The sequence below is a fragment of the Hyposmocoma kahamanoa genome, unplaced genomic scaffold (genome assembly GCF_003589595.1).
Source record: "Hyposmocoma kahamanoa isolate Upper Pololo Valley unplaced genomic scaffold, ASM358959v1 66, whole genome shotgun sequence".
NCBI lineage: Eukaryota > Metazoa > Arthropoda > Insecta > Lepidoptera > Cosmopterigidae > Hyposmocoma > Hyposmocoma kahamanoa.
The window spans coordinates 15737675-15753457 of NW_020653854.1; the positions used below are offsets into that span (position 1 = coordinate 15737675).

Genomic DNA, 15783 nt, shown 5'->3' on the forward strand with positions numbered 1-15783 from the left:
GATAGTAATTGAGTCAGCATAATTGTTTCGAAATTAAAGTTGCTAGGATCAACTTTCCTACTGCTTCTGAATATAGGAATAACCTTGCTGTATTTCATCAAATCAGGAAAGATACCTTCGTCGACGCACCTATTGAAAACAATAGCTAAATGTGGGAAAATTAGACAAATTACTGAGTCTATAACTTTAGTTGATATGTTTACAGATGTTCAGTTTTTTAACATGCATTGATTTAAAATCTTTGATTATTTCCTGTGGATTAACATGATGGAATTAAATACACTGCCACTGACATTAACATTTTCCTTTAGGAGACCAATAGCACGAGAAGAGGAGGAATTTAATGATTCTGTAGTATTCACAGCGACTTCCGAAAAGAACGTTTCAAAAGCTTAGGCTACCTCATCTTTAGATTTTATAAGTTTGCCGTCTAATTCTAGAACTCTGTCCTCGGAACGTAAAAGGGCACAACTGTCGTATAAAGTACGCATAGTTGTGTCTTTTTTCGTTACGAGGGCAGAACTATATCTCTATCAGGTTGTTGTTTAACCCTGCCTGACAATTTATTTATTATGCTTCAAGTAGATTCTTTTTAATTTATTTATCGATTGTCTCAGTTTATCGCTGTGAAACTTAACCTTAGCAGCTACATATACTTTTTTTACATATTTTTGAATAATTTGTAACATTTTATAAAATTGGAATTGGTATTATAAATTTTCATGGCGTATAGCACATACGTGTACAAACGAGACCTACTTTTATAAATGCCTACTGTTGCCCAGTTGTGGAATTTAGTCATGCAAAGTTTGTTTATTATTATTGTATGTTTTCGTTTTAAATACCATTATCAAATAAATTTTTAATTGAACTCAATATAGTGCTGTATGAAATATTAGGAACCTCCGGTATATGAGGTCGGGAATTTAAACTATTGCCGATATTATTTTGAAATCGAATGATTCGTTATTTGGCAATCGCTCTGCAGAGAAATTGATCTACCGTCTTGCTCATTTTGCAATTAAATAGCCAATTGGTCACTATGGTCTGATCTTAAGCAATTTATTATTGATTTAAACACTGCGTCTATGTTGCAAAAAACGTTATCAATACAAGTAGAAGAAGAGGTAATGGTGTAAATTGGTTCTAAGAACATATTAATCAAGTTAGAACTCTTAGGTTTTCGCGATTGTTACACATAGGAAATGAAACTATTTTTCCGGATTTAAATCCATAATAAATAGTTTTGCAAAAGGGTTTGAATTACGCAGTGGCTCCTCGTCGTGTTCCATACGAAGAAATTATTTGTAACGTTGAGGATTGTCTAGTTAAAAACAACATGAGAAACGAAGATTTGGAGGCAATACGCCAAGACGTTTCGTCAATATTGCGTTCAAATAAACAGCCCACACCGAATCTTACTCGAGATGAATATAAGACGCTGAAGACCTTCCGCGAAGTTCCTGAATTAGTCATCCTCCGTTCAGATAAAAATAACGCGACTGTGGTCATGAATACGTCAGATTATAACAGCAAAATAACTGACTTACTATCGGATGAAAGCACATATAAAAAAGTGAAGAAAGATCCTACCACCAAGATATTAAAAACAACAACTAACTTAATATCTAAGCACTCCGATACGCTGAAACTTGATGTAAGTGAGTTTGTACCCTGCTCTGTAAAACCACCAAAACTGTATGGGTTACCAAAAATACATAAGGCTGACACCCCACTCCGTCCCATAGTTAACCAGATTGATACACCAACCTACAAACTGGCTTAACACATGGCAAAGGTACTGTCACCATTGAGAGGGAACACTTCTACACGTGTGAAGGATTTCATTCCATTTCATCAGTGGAATCAAAGATCTACGGTTAACTGGTGATGACACCATGGTCAGTTTTGATGTTCAGTCGCTGTTTACCAACCTACCAGTAAAAGACTGCATTGAAATTGTACGTAGAAAGCTGAGGGAACATAATATGTCCATTGAATATGCAAAATTATTAGAACACTGCCTAACATCAGGCTATCTATTGTGGAATAATGAATTCTACCTACAAATTGACGGTATAGCGATTGTTGCCGATATTTTCATGGAAGACTTCGAGGAGCGAGTTTTACCCATGGCCCCAGCTAGGCCGAAGATTTTCAAACGGTACGTTGATGATACTTTCACAATATCACCTAAAGATAGCATACCTTCTTTCTTGGACCATCTTAATTCTTTTAGTACTAAGATCCAATTTACTATGGAACAAGAGAATTGTGGTACTTTAGCTTTCTTAGATGTTTTAATTAAAAGAAATCCTAATAACACCTTAGGCCATACTGTATTTCGAAAGAAAACCCATACAGATAGGTATCTCAATGGTAATTCCCATCACCATCCTAGCCAGTTAGCTACCGTGGGCAAATCTTTGTTTCAGAGAGCATATGGTGTCTGCGACAGTAATCATCTGGTGGGGGAACTTCAGCAATAAAGCAAGTCCTACATGCGAATAAGTTGAAGATTCCACGCCAATGCCGCAGGCCCCGTGTGAAACCACAAACAATCGAGTGAAGACCTGCCATCTTACCTTACGTGAGAGGTGTTACAGACAAGATCGGAAGAGTCCTCTGTCGTGCACCTATCAAGACCTATTTCAAGCCCCTGAGGAAGATTTCTCAGTTCCTGAGACCCGTGAACTGTAACATCCCCTTACAGGATTCAGGAGTTTACAAGCTTGACTGTGAGTGTGGTCTCTCTTATATTGGACAAACAAAGCGAAGTATTTGTATCCGCGTCAAAGAACATATAGCTGATGTCAAACACCGTCGCGTAAACAAGTCTGCAGTCTGCGAGCATGTCATGGATAAACCTACACATTCAATGAAGTTTGATAAACCCCAGGTCCTTGCAAAAGAAGTCCGTTATCTACCCAGGATGCTGCGAGAGGCCATTGAAATTAAAAAACATCCTAATTTCAACAAGGAAGGTGGTTTCTCCGTACCACCAGTTTATACGCAAAATAGGCGCCTTGACGTCGAGTTGCGGACACTAGCCCGTTACACCAAGTACCAAGTACCACCAGTTTGGGATCCAGTATTTCCTCTAATGAAAATTCCAAACAGACATAAGACTGCAGTACTAATTAATATGTTTTAGTTTATTCTAATTTCGATTAATAATTAATAATAAATTAAACTTAATAAAAATTCTTTCAATAAAATAATTTGTAAAACTTAATGTAGCGTAAATTGGAATGTTTTCTTTGTAAAATTAAAAATAAGGTATTTAATTAATAACTATTGTAACTATAGTGAAAAAAAAAAGGGTTTGCATTAATATTAGACATAACTGGTTGAAGACTGTACCACCTCAGTCAACCGTGACCATGGGACCTGTAAAGGGCCCGAAACGTCGGTTTGTTTGAAAAAACAAATATACGCGATTTAAATCCGGAAAAATAGTTTCATTTCCAAGTTAGAACTTTTAAATAAATTGATGAGTCTTACAGAATTGGAACACTTTTCCTACAGGTTGACATTGAAATCTGCACATACTACTACAGTTTTTTTGGTTCATTGACTTACAATTATATGGACGTCGGGTCCGCGCTAAAAAGAGTCCGCACTTGTAAGGCGCTAAAATCGTATACAGAGCGCCAAACTCCGCTTTAGTCTTCATTTGTTCGACTGACAGCGCGATACTGCGATGACATTACAATTTAAATTTCGTATAGGTTGACTTGGGACATTTTTTATGTATATACTCGTATATATATGTATTAGACCCGTCGTCCATTTATTTGTAAGTCAATGTTTTGGTTGGAAAAAATCCGCTTTAACGATAGTTTCATGGAAAATATTCCATGATTAATTCAAACTCGTTGAAGGTAGTAGAACTGATCCAATTTCACATATGAAATCTCAATAATCCGTTCAACAGAAAGACTTGTGATGTCATAAGGACATCACAAGTCTCGCCCTTTAAATTTTAAGGTACGTTTAATAATAATAGATCCGCCACTACTTAAGTTCTTTCTTATGAACGAACTGTCTATTACATAATTTATTTTCTACGTTAATTGCTTCGTAGTCTTTCAACCATTGTTCTGTAGCACAAAACACGTCAACGGAAATATCGTGTAGAAAAAGACTTATTTATAACGTTTTACCAGAAAAGCCTTGTGTGTTTTGATTACTACATGGAAACGATTAGACTTTTTTGTTGTCGTGTTAATATTTTAGCGGATGTACTAACAAAACCTTTTATTTATCAAGTTTCAAATTGAACTTGACCCGAACAGCGATGGCATATTTGACTCTTGACACCACCATATTTTTAAGAAAATTCTAAACATTTATCGACTACAAAAAAAAAAGAATTTACAAAAATATACTTACAGAAAAATACGGCAAGATGTTCTACATCTTCAATAAGATCCTTCAAAGTTTTCCTATCAACACTTTCAATGACATCAGGTTGAGAATCTTGTATTTCTAATACCCACTTCAAAATATCTTCTTCATGCATTAGATCTCCTTCATAAATCGTCCTAAATTTGTGTCTGTAGAAAGCCAATGCTGGTAGATCTGGCAAGTCATACTCCTTGTCAATTCCTTCGTCAGATGTCTTAACGAAGTCAATATCTTTCTCTTCACACTCGTCGTCGATGTTCTCCAGTTCACTTAATATCTTTTGTGACTTCTTGTCACCTTCCACGTCTGTAAACATGTATTTTTCAGAAATAAAATCATGACAGTTAAGCCTACCAAAAATGTAAATTTCCTAGGTTCTTAGTGATGTAAGTGCTGACATGTGTCAGACAAAACTGATTGCATGTAAATATATACTTCAATCACTGTTTTTAGTAAGTCTAATTGTTATATATAGGTAAACAAGAATGTTTGTCGTTTAGAATACAGTAAAATAAAAAAGACATTTCTGCATCAGCTATAAAATTAATACTTACAGAAGAAAACAACAACATGGTCGTTTTCCTCAAGAATCTTGTCCAACATTCTGGAATTGACTTCCTCAATTTTTCCAGGGATTTCCAAAGTGTTTTCGTCAGTCAGCCAGGACAGCACTTCATCTTCATCCTCAATGTCACCTGAAATGTAAACATTTTTTCCATGTTTTAATTGCAAGAACAGGGGGTACTTGATCAAAGATTTTATTTTATTCTCGATGGCTTTCTTTTAAGATTCAGTACGTCTTCATTGTTATTATTGATTAATGCTTCTTGTTGTCCCTGCCCCTTGTAGAAAAGAAAAGCCAATTCGAGAGAGACCCAAGAGGGTCAAATCGACTTTTCTTTCGAAACAACAATTTAACAATTTAAGCCCATCATAACAAGGACATAATATACAAAAACATACCTTTGTAAATAAGTGGGTCTTTGTTCCTGAAAAACACAAGTGTAGGGAAAGTCTTGATGCCATATTTCTTAGCCAACGAAATATCTTCTGTTGTGACGAAAATGATGCCGGTCTCGTCAAGTTCGTCGTCTATATTCTCTAACTCATCCAATATGTTGTCACACTCTTCGCCTTCCTCGCAGTTGCCACCTTGAATGTATTATAGATTATAGTCATGAGTATAATAATAAATTAACAAAGTAAAAAAGTAAAAGCGGGATACAACTAATTTAAATAAAATTTCAAAAATATTTTTAATAAATTTAAAATCATTGTTATAACCAAATGTTAAGTTGATTGGTCACGTCCGTGAATGCAAAACTACCAATAAGAAACTTATTAGTTAAAGAAGACATTTAAAAAAATACTTACTGAAATACACAACGACGTATTCATGCTCCTCAATAAGATCCGTCAGGATCTCGTCAGTGACTTCTTCAATAGTTGCACTGTTTTTCTGTTCAATAAGCCATTTAAGAACTTCATCTTCATTCATAAGGTCTCCTTCGTAAATCGCAGGAATGTTCTCCTCAAAGTAGACGAGAGTAGGTAGATGGTCGATACCAAATTCTTTAGCTTCAGCTTCGTTGTCCATTCTGACGATGACGATTCCTTCTTTTTCTAACTCATCATCAATGTTTTCTAGCTCATTAAGTATTCGAATGTCTTGTTTATCGTCTTTGTCATCTGCAAAGCAAGTACATTAGACAGTTATAATATATTTTTAGTTATTGCTTACTATCAGGGATATTCGATAACTAAATTTTATAATGACAATTGAAATTATGGCACTTACAGAAAATAACAGCTAAATATTGAGTTGCTTCAATTAGCTTGTCCATCATTTCATCTGTAACTTCGGGGATTTCGCTGTGGCGTTTCTGATGTAATAACCAACCAAAGAGTTCGTCTTCCTTCATCAAGTCGCCTTCATAGATATGTGGAATTCCTTTTTCAAAGAACACCATGGTGGGAATAGATTCAATGCCATACTCCTTGGCCTCCTTGTCGTCATCGATCTTAACAAAAGCTATATCATTTTGGTCACATTCATCATCAATATTCTCCAACTCAGCCAAGATCTTTTGACTTTTCTTCTGGTCCTTGTCGTCTGAAATGGATTTGGAAAACTGTATTTCATTTATATGTCAGTTCTTGATAAAACAGTTCACGTTAAATTATTAGTTTAATTTTAACACTAATGAATTTCGAAAGAGTGAGGTAATTTGGAACCTGGCATTGTTTCAAATGCCTTTGCCAATGTTAAGGCTATTATGGAGTAAAAAAATACTTACAGAACAGTACGGCCACGTATTGCATTTTGTCGATGATCATATCAAGCATTTCGTCGGTGATATCCTCAATTTCGTCACTCTCGATTTGGTACCGCAGCCATTGAAGGACTTTATCTTCCTCTTCTAAATTGCCCTCATAATAAGTGGGTATACCCTTTTCAAAGTACAGTAGCGCAGGTACTTTTTCGATCCCGTATTCTTTAGCTTCATCGTCATTGTCGATCTTCACAAACGCAATGCCAAGTTGGTCACATTCATCGTCGATGTTTTCCAGTTCGTTAAGTACTTTTTGAGATTTACGGTCGTTGTTGTCATCTGTGAACGTAAGAAAGTGTGTTATTGGCATATATGTACATCCTACGTGATATAAGTAAAATTGATGGGCAGTATCTGTAACGTACAGAATAACACAGCGACGGTTTTGCCATCTTTGATAAGTTTGTCCAACATCTCATCGGTGACGTCTTCAATCTCATCTTTTTCCAATTGATCTACCAACCACTCTAAGATTTCTTCCTCATTCTCTAAATCACCTGTAGATATATACAATCATCATTAGTCTCGCATCAACTTTTTTTACATACTAGTTATAAATATACGTGATTTCATAAAGAAAGAAGATATCCATAATATAACCTTAGAGCTAAGTCCAAACTCATGGTACCATGATTTCGATTAACCAAGGTAAACGATTTTTTTTATGGGGAACTGTATACGTTTTTACAATAATATTCCGGAGCATATATTAAGAATATTATTTCGAAGAAGTTTACATTAAAAATATTTAAATTGAAAATTAATATTACAAAATTGAAGACTACGTATTAGATAAAGATATATGGAAAGACGACACGGCTCTATACCCCAATTTGCTTCAAAGTGTATTCATGCATTTAAGTTTATTTTAAAAGAGCAATCCCTCGAGTTTCTTGCTCGTTCTTCTCAGGGAAATCAGCATAGTGAACGAGCATTAGTTTAAAACTGACGTTTTTAAGTGTAAATTTATTTTACTATGAAATAAATGATTCTTTTCCTTTGACTTGAAGTAAAGTCAGCTCACATCACAGTAACCTTTGCCCTGTGAATCAACGCCTAAATTGTATCATGTATATAATAATTCTTAACAGCAAAAAGTTATTATAAAACCTCGCAATGTACAACATCTTAACATAATTCTTATGTAAAAACACATAGTCTATATCTGTAACGTAAATCAATTCTTTGCAAGTCGTAAAAAAACTACAATAAAGTTTAAAACCAAACAAACTTTTAGCACCTTTACTTACTTCATCAAAAAGTAACTAATGTTTATGAGATTCCCTGGTGTTTACGAGTACACCTATTTGAAGTTTTCAAAGCAAAGCAGTAGCTCAGTTAATTTTTCAGTCAAAGTTTATTTAAACAATGACTTGAACCCTTTTTTACGTTACATTGTTTGTGATTCATACTAAGGCATTATTGGGAACAACGTTTAGTAAAAGGATTCGATGTTGTCACGCTTGATACAAGAAATTAGAATCTACAAAGATAGACTTACCATCGTAAACATTAGGGATCTGTTTCTCAAAGTACACGATAGCAGGGATGTGGTCGATACCAAACGCGTCAGCAGCTTTCTGATCGTCAATCTTGACAAATTGAATACCATGGCGATCGCAATCATCGTCGATCTTTTCAAGCTCGCCCAGAACTGTCATTGATTCTTCGTCGCCGTGATCGTCTGCAATGTAATGTTATCTCTCATCATTTGTATGAAACATAAAACAATAACATATTCATACAAGCCCATCTGTTATAGTGCCTACTTTGTAATCAAGGAAGCAGGTTACCCACAGGCCATAAATTATCGTTAATTTACGAATTGTTAGATGCAGCTAGTTCATGAATTTTCCTGACATTTTCTACCTACTAGAACAGAGTATTTCGTTAAGAAGAAGACATTTCAAATATTTTTATAGAATTGTTGTATTAATACAAATAATAATAATAATAATAATAATAATATTTATTATTATTACAAAACCACTAAAATAGAAAAGGTTTTTTTTAACATCGTGACATCAGAAATTTCCGGTGTAGTGAGATGGACGTGTGACGTTGATTGACACATCTTAGCATATTTCAGAGCCGATTTTCAGCAATTCATAATTGGTCTGCTAGTCTGCTACGTAAATTTATGTAACTTGAGGTTTTTACATCGTAATCTAAATCGTCATACTAAAAAGTGACTAACAGAAAAGTACGACCAGGTTGTCAACATTTCCGATGAGCGTATTCAAGGTCTTGGCCGTGACGTCTTCGATGACGTCCTCCTCGTCTCCCGTCGACTTGTTCGCAATCAGCCACTCCAGCACGTCCTCTTCACGACTCAGTTCTCCTATAATTTTAAATAACTCATTTAAGACAAGCAAATCGTAAAGGACGAATAATCTGAATATATAGTACCTAAAATGAAAATCAAAAAGTCGTGGCTGGTAGTAAGCCACACCCTATCCATAGCAGTTGCAGTGCCACCCAGAACCTTAAATGGCAAAGATCTGATGTGCACTGCCGTTGCGCTCGTCACCCTGAGATATAACTTCACAAGTCCCATGTGTCTGTAATTTCAGTGTCAGTTTGGCAGGTCTAAGATAATTAATTACAAGAGGGATAGCCAATTCTATAACATCTTGATTAATTTGATTTATGAATGAACTGATCACGTTTTCGTCCACCAAACTTTATGTAATGCTTCCATCAGCGAATCGTTCTCAATTTCGTAATACAAACGTCAGAAACCGTACAAAATGACTCACGTACCTTCATAGATAATAGGTATTTCGTGCCTGTAGTACACCAGTCTTGGCAGGTCTCCAAGACTGTACTCCTCAGCAAGTTCTTCATCATGGATTTTGACAAAACCAATTCCTAGTTGGTCAGCTTCATCATCGATGTTTTCTAACTCCTGAAGTGCTTTAGCGCATTTTTTACACTCCGGCTTATCTGCAACATCGGAAGTATCGTTCTTACTGTTTTATCAATCTACGGTGCGTCTACACCGTTCAGTGTGACCAATGACATGCTTCGTATAAGTACTGTAGCAGAGCAGTTAAGCCTGTGTGTTAAAAAGTTTGCGTATGTGTGAGGGTAATGAAGCTTGTGTCGTGCTCGTGCATTGTGGCATTTTAAGTACTACTAGTGGTCATTGAAATACAAGCTACGTGGATCCGGAGATATTGGTTTACGTAGGACATTTAATTTAAATTCACAAACATATAATATCTGCAGGGTTCACGAATTGTTATCACATCTACTCTACTGGAGAATTTCTCACGAATATTTATTGACAAGAACATTGAGACAAGTGTTTTCTTTGATCCAGATCAAATTATAAATAGAGGGGCGGTGTAAACAACGCTCATATGATGGCATGCTTTCATAGACAGAGTTCCATCACCTAATTAGGTCAAGGTCACCAAAATTTCAGTTTTAAAAAGTTTACAAACGTCCAGTTTCTTTGGACATACAACGGAGCTGTTTCGGATATTGTGTATGAATGAGTTTTAATAGGCTTTTCTATTGTCGTTAAGTAACGAGAATGTGTGGTTGACGTGGTCGTCGTGACAGGTCGGTCCGTCAATCCCGGCCTGCTGGCGGGCTGCAAATAGCTCTCCCAAAATAGCTCGCCTCACGGCCCGATAATGCAAACTCGTTTTTGATACTAGTTTTCCCTACCACCAGAGAGGATATTAAACACTTGACTCTGAATTTAACTAAACATTTGATTATAACAATTGCAATTGAAAATTGATTTTCCGACACTGAAGAAGCTAAGGGTAGCAGCAAACGTATTAAAAATATCAGAAACTGCGCACGAGATGTTGGAAACCTTTAAATTGTGAGTGTTCGTGTATATAGATTTATTGATCGATTTTAATTAGTCTAGTGAGTCACGCTTGCGCGACTTCAATATATTGTGCTCGAGCCAAAAATTTAATTAGCTGAATTCATCATCTGTAAATTCATTTAGATAATTGAAGTTAATCTTTTATTATTCAACTGCCAATGATTCTGTCTCCGTAACTGACCTAAATCTTCGCGTTAAAAGCGGAAAACACGTCTGAAATATAAATTATACGGAATATAAACTATTCTACGAAGCCAGAAGAGTTACAGCCACACGGACAAAAGGAGGCATGCCGCCATCCGGAGATCTTACTTACTGTTCGATGAGCCGCAAGATTCGTGATCAGGACCTACGTCAAAAACACAGTAAAACACACGGCACAATTTACAGACGACAACTCTTATAAAACCTTCGACAACTAACAAGTACAAGTAAGTAGGCGAAAGAAGAACTATTACTTACAGATCTACAAAAAGAAATTTACAGTTCGGCCGCAGCCTGTAGTATTGAATGTTAGTCGAGAAAATGGTTTAAATTTGCTATGATAGCTGAGAAGTGTACGAAGAACAAACTTCAATAATGGGATAAGGTAACTACTTACAGAAGAGCACAGCTACGTAATCGGTGTCTTCAATGATTTTCGACAGGATCTTTTGATTGATTTCTTCTATCCGGTCAGGAAGGTCCATTGCTTCTAAACTCGTCAAGAAATCCAGGACGCTTTCTTCGTCCATGAGATCTCCTAAAGTAATTGAGAAATAATAATGCAATTTTAAACTTCGTAGAATTAATATATTTAGATTTAGACGAATATGGCAATTTATTGCATATTAATATTGCCATGAAAAGCAATAGATTTTCATACGAACTGTCAAATTTTACAAATGATATAACCAGTAAGATGCGATATTGCAAATTTGCACAATACCATATTTAAGAAAAACAAGGTGCGTTTATTCAATAATAATTATATATGACCGAATTTTTATACGATACCGTGGAGTTATTATCGATGTACACATCACCGTATACAATAATGATCGAAAATGTATAATGCTTCAATTCTTTGCCTTTTGCGACAAATATAACTTGGGTCATTTCAAGAACAGAATGAATAGGTTTTTTCCAGCCTAGCATGCTCCTTCCTCCTCCAAATAATCCTATACAATAGGGCAGTTAAGTGTTACGCTAGCAGCATTTAACCACAAAGCATGTAAGCTATTCGACATTTCTTTGCCGCCATTCAGAACGTATTGTTACTATCTTTCGTTCAACATTAAAAACAGATTATACCTACTAACTAGTTGTGCAGGTGCAGACAAGAAAAAGCAAACGTTTAAATCTTCTGAACTTATCTCTTAGCAACAAATAGGTAGTGCGGATAAGATAAAAGAAAGCACACCTTCGTAAATGATCGGTTCCTTCTCACGGAAGTACGTGAGGGCGGGAAATTTCGTGATGCCATACTGCTTGGCTAGCCGCTTATCGTTGATCTTCACAAAATCCACTCCGAAGGTATCGGTGTCATCGTCTATTTTCTCTAACTCTTCTAGCACCTTGTCACATGTTACGCAGCTTCGGGCATCTGCACATAGGTATAAGCACAAATTGTTTTCTAGTGACCCATGCGTAGGTTGGTAAGCCTATTTAAATATTATTACTTATAACTAACGTCAACTTAATGAATTGATGAAATTGTTTTTACTGAGTTTTACTTATTATTGCAGACCCTAACAAGTAATAAGAAAATTTGGTTTCGGTTTTTCAAGGATATGTACGCAACTTATTGAATAAATTTATTATGGCAAATAACCGCAAACAAACAGGCTTTATGTATCTATGTAATGTGTACATTCCATTACCAACTCTTAATAAAAAATGGATTTAAGTAAGACATAAAATAAAATAAAAGGCTGCTTCTTTACTAGGGTAGTGATGACCATAGGGCAGGATACAAGTAAAAACTTATCCTCCTATAACAAAATAGTCCTTTAAGTTTAGATCACACAGACGCGATATAGCGGGAAAAGCGGTCCGGGGGCGGACCTTCAGGAAGTGTAGTTCGCGGCGGGACAGCGCGTGAAGGCTGCCGAGGTGACACTCACAAGTGAAAGTCACGTTTAATATTTTACTTAGATTTAAAGAAAGCACCACCGTGTCGCTGTCGGATAGTGTTCAAAGAAAAATACTGCTTTTATTTGCGTTACGGAAGCAACGCAAGAGAAATTTCGGTCAAATTCATATTGAAACTTAATAAAAACACACTCAAGAGTTGTAAAAAAATACAACGTGCAATCCCTCTAAATGCCCGTTCCCGGACCGCGCTCTGCCGCTGTTGTTCTGTGACTGTGTGGACTGGTTTCATACAATCAATGGATTACGTGAGAGTCAGAATGGCAGGTGTATCTTAACGAATCTTGACACATTTAGTATCAAAAAGAGTACCTAAATTATATTATTTAGTACCTATGCTTATAAAAACTGTACCTCCATCAGAACGAAGTTATCGCAATATCAAAGATACACACACCCGCCTTATTAACAGTCAATATAGCGGGTGTTATCAGTTTTTATTTCATAATTATAAAAAGCTATTATTTCAAAAAAATGCACCTTAAATGTAGGTAAAATAAACGCCAACTCGGCCTAATGATTAGTTCCTGAGAAATAAGACTAAATTTGTGGAGAGTCAGAAGGGCAGGTGTATCTTTAACTGCCTCCGTGGCCGAACGGTTACCATGCCGGACTGCCACGCAGAGGTCCCAGATTCGTTTCCCGGCCCGGGAGAAATGTTTGTATGGCTTACATTTATTTCTCTCGTGAGTTTGGGTGTAATTTGTGGTTGTCTATGTGTGTGTCCATGACACCCGCAACACAGGGTTTCCCTAGTGCGGGGTTATGTTGAGTGTGTGCGTTATTTATTATCTTAATTGCATTTATTGCAACCCGCGCGGTCGAAGAGCGGAGTCCGCATTGCCGCCGCGCAGCGTCCGCGTGCGTCTAACTGTCATGGCAAAATACGCTCTATTTGTTTCATGTTCCGTTTTTATTTAAATGAGCGTTCCGGGCACGCGGGCTAGCCTGGCTTGAATTTGGTCTATGCGGTCTAATTTTATTGAGAGGAATTCAAATGTTGTTGCATAATAAATAGAATTCAGATTCGCCATTAATGTACATGAAGCCGTGGTAATTGGGTGGTCGCGACTCGGCGGCTGCGCGAAAACTTTCTTCTCGTGTTACTGGGCGCTAACGAATCAGAGATATAATTTTTGAAATAATAAGTTTTTATAATTATTAAATGAAAATTGGTAATTTGAGGTATACCCGCCATATTGATTGTCAATATGACGGGTGTACACTTCGATATTGCTTTAATTTTGTTTTGATGGAGATACAAATTTTTTAAGCTACTAAATAGTACAATGTAGGTACATTTTTTGGTACTAAATTTATCAGGATTCGTTACGATGCACTCGCCATCTGACTCCCACTGGAATACAGTTTCGCACCTCGCGTTCGCCCCGGACCCGGCCCCCGCCGCTACCACTTCTTTGTGGCCAGAGCATTAATTCGGTTCATTCATTTGATTTATTACCAGTGAAAGGACTACGATACGGAAAGTTTCGATGGTCTACTTTTTTCTTTGAATCTTAGTTGTTCAATATTTGAATGTGCAAGCACTAAATCAATCAGAAAATCGTTAAAATCCTGCATTTTTCTTTCATCTTCTAAAAGGCCCTACCGATTTTTAATAGATATATAGCTAATCCAGCGTAATAATGAGACAAATTGCAATTAATTCAAATCTAAGATAATTATAACGTAACTTTTATTTTTATTTTCGTGTAGGTAAAGTAGGAGGGCAAACGAGCAGACGAACCATTTGAAGGGAGGTGGTTATTGTCGCCCAAGGACATCTGCAACATCAGGTTGGTTAAAACCTGGATAGATGCCGTAGTGGGATAGGTGCCTCGGTTTCAAAAAACCTAACTTCCCCAAATCGTAACAAAGAATAATTAGTTTAAATAAGGAGTATAGACACCACTCATCAAAGTTCCTGGAGGACTTCGTGTGGAATGAACTGGCTTGTGCATGCCTTTATCTCCGCGACGAACACGACAAATGGTTCAATTTTCAGACGCAAGTATTTACTGTCGCGTAACTTTGTAAGTTATAATAGATTCCGTTTTATTTTTATTATAACTATACACTGGTTCATTAACTGCGCCCCTAGGTGTCAATAATCGCTCTTTTGTTTAGAGCTTAGTTATATAATAAAAGGGCATCTATCCATATCGAATAGGATAGTCGCCTCGATTTTTCGCGGTATAGGTTAGGGCAAAGGACAAAACAAGAAAGTTAGGAAAAGAAATTAAAATAATACATTATTTTAGTAAAAAAGACAAGTAAATGAAGAGTTTAAAAGTAAGTAAAAGTACCAAAGAGACAACACAGTCACAATTCAAACAGCGAACATTTTTGTATAGAATATTTTGATAGCTACAAAAATACGAAGTGAAGTAGGTAGTAACTTTAATTACGTATATATTTATTATTAAAGATGTAATATGTATATACAATATATTAAAGATTACAAATAAAACATTTTATTATGAATTTTACTAATTTATTCTAAAGGGCATCTATCCTTTTTAGTATTTTCATTGTGTGGCGTCTATCCATATAGGCAGGCATCTATCCTAAAAAAATAGATTTGCTAAAAGTCAATTTCTTCAAAATCGGTAAATGTTAGAGCAATAAAATCAAGTCTTAATGTAATGTAAAAGATTAAATTAGGTACCTATATTCATAGGAATTATTCATGGTAAACTAATAATTTTTAAATTAGGAGGCCCTTTCAAAAAAAGTGGGACATCTGACCCGGGTTTACCTTAAGCTGTGCGTGCCATCTTTTGAGAGCCCTGTTGACGAATTTTTTGAAGAAAAAAGCCTTATACTAAACACAATCTAGGATGATCTCTGTGACACTTCATTTGACGTTTCAAAAGATATGAGGTAAAATCGATAGATTTTTAGTGTATTTGATTTTTGAAGCACAAGTTCTCTCTTATAGTTTTATTTTTCTGAAGTATTCTGAACAATGTATAGATGTGTGAACTTTTTTTTTATATTTTGAAGGCATACAATTCACAACTATAATTGCAATTTCAATAGATATTTCAGTAAATT

The 15783-nt window shown here is 35.9% G+C and overlaps 1 protein-coding gene across 6 annotated transcripts in view; it reads right to left on the reverse strand.

Moving 5' to 3' along the window:
• Positions 1-15783, reverse strand: part of LOC113231978 (FK506-binding protein 5) — a 44995-nt gene that overhangs the window by 14028 nt on the left and 15184 nt on the right. For 4 of the 6 annotated variants that reach the window (XM_026466577.1, XM_026466575.1, XM_026466578.1 and 1 more), the window contains exons 2-14: positions 11996-12178; positions 11195-11335; positions 10910-10942; positions 9507-9689; positions 8941-9084; positions 8245-8427; positions 7109-7240; positions 6708-7022; positions 6209-6523; positions 5785-6099; positions 5374-5562; positions 4965-5105; positions 4396-4716 (exon numbers count right to left, since the gene is read on the reverse strand). In XM_026466577.1, the coding sequence (XP_026322362.1) occupies positions 4396-4716; positions 4965-5105; positions 5374-5562; positions 5785-6099; positions 6209-6523; positions 6708-7022; positions 7109-7240; positions 8245-8427; positions 8941-9084; positions 9507-9689; positions 10910-10942; positions 11195-11335; positions 11996-12178 (2595 nt within the window). The remainder of the gene's footprint in view (positions 1-4395; positions 4717-4964; positions 5106-5373; positions 5563-5784; positions 6100-6208; positions 6524-6707; positions 7023-7108; positions 7241-8244; positions 8428-8940; positions 9085-9506; positions 9690-10909; positions 10943-11194; positions 11336-11995; positions 12179-15783) is intronic. The other 2 variants (XM_026466581.1, XM_026466576.1) reach the window with 2 other exon arrangements.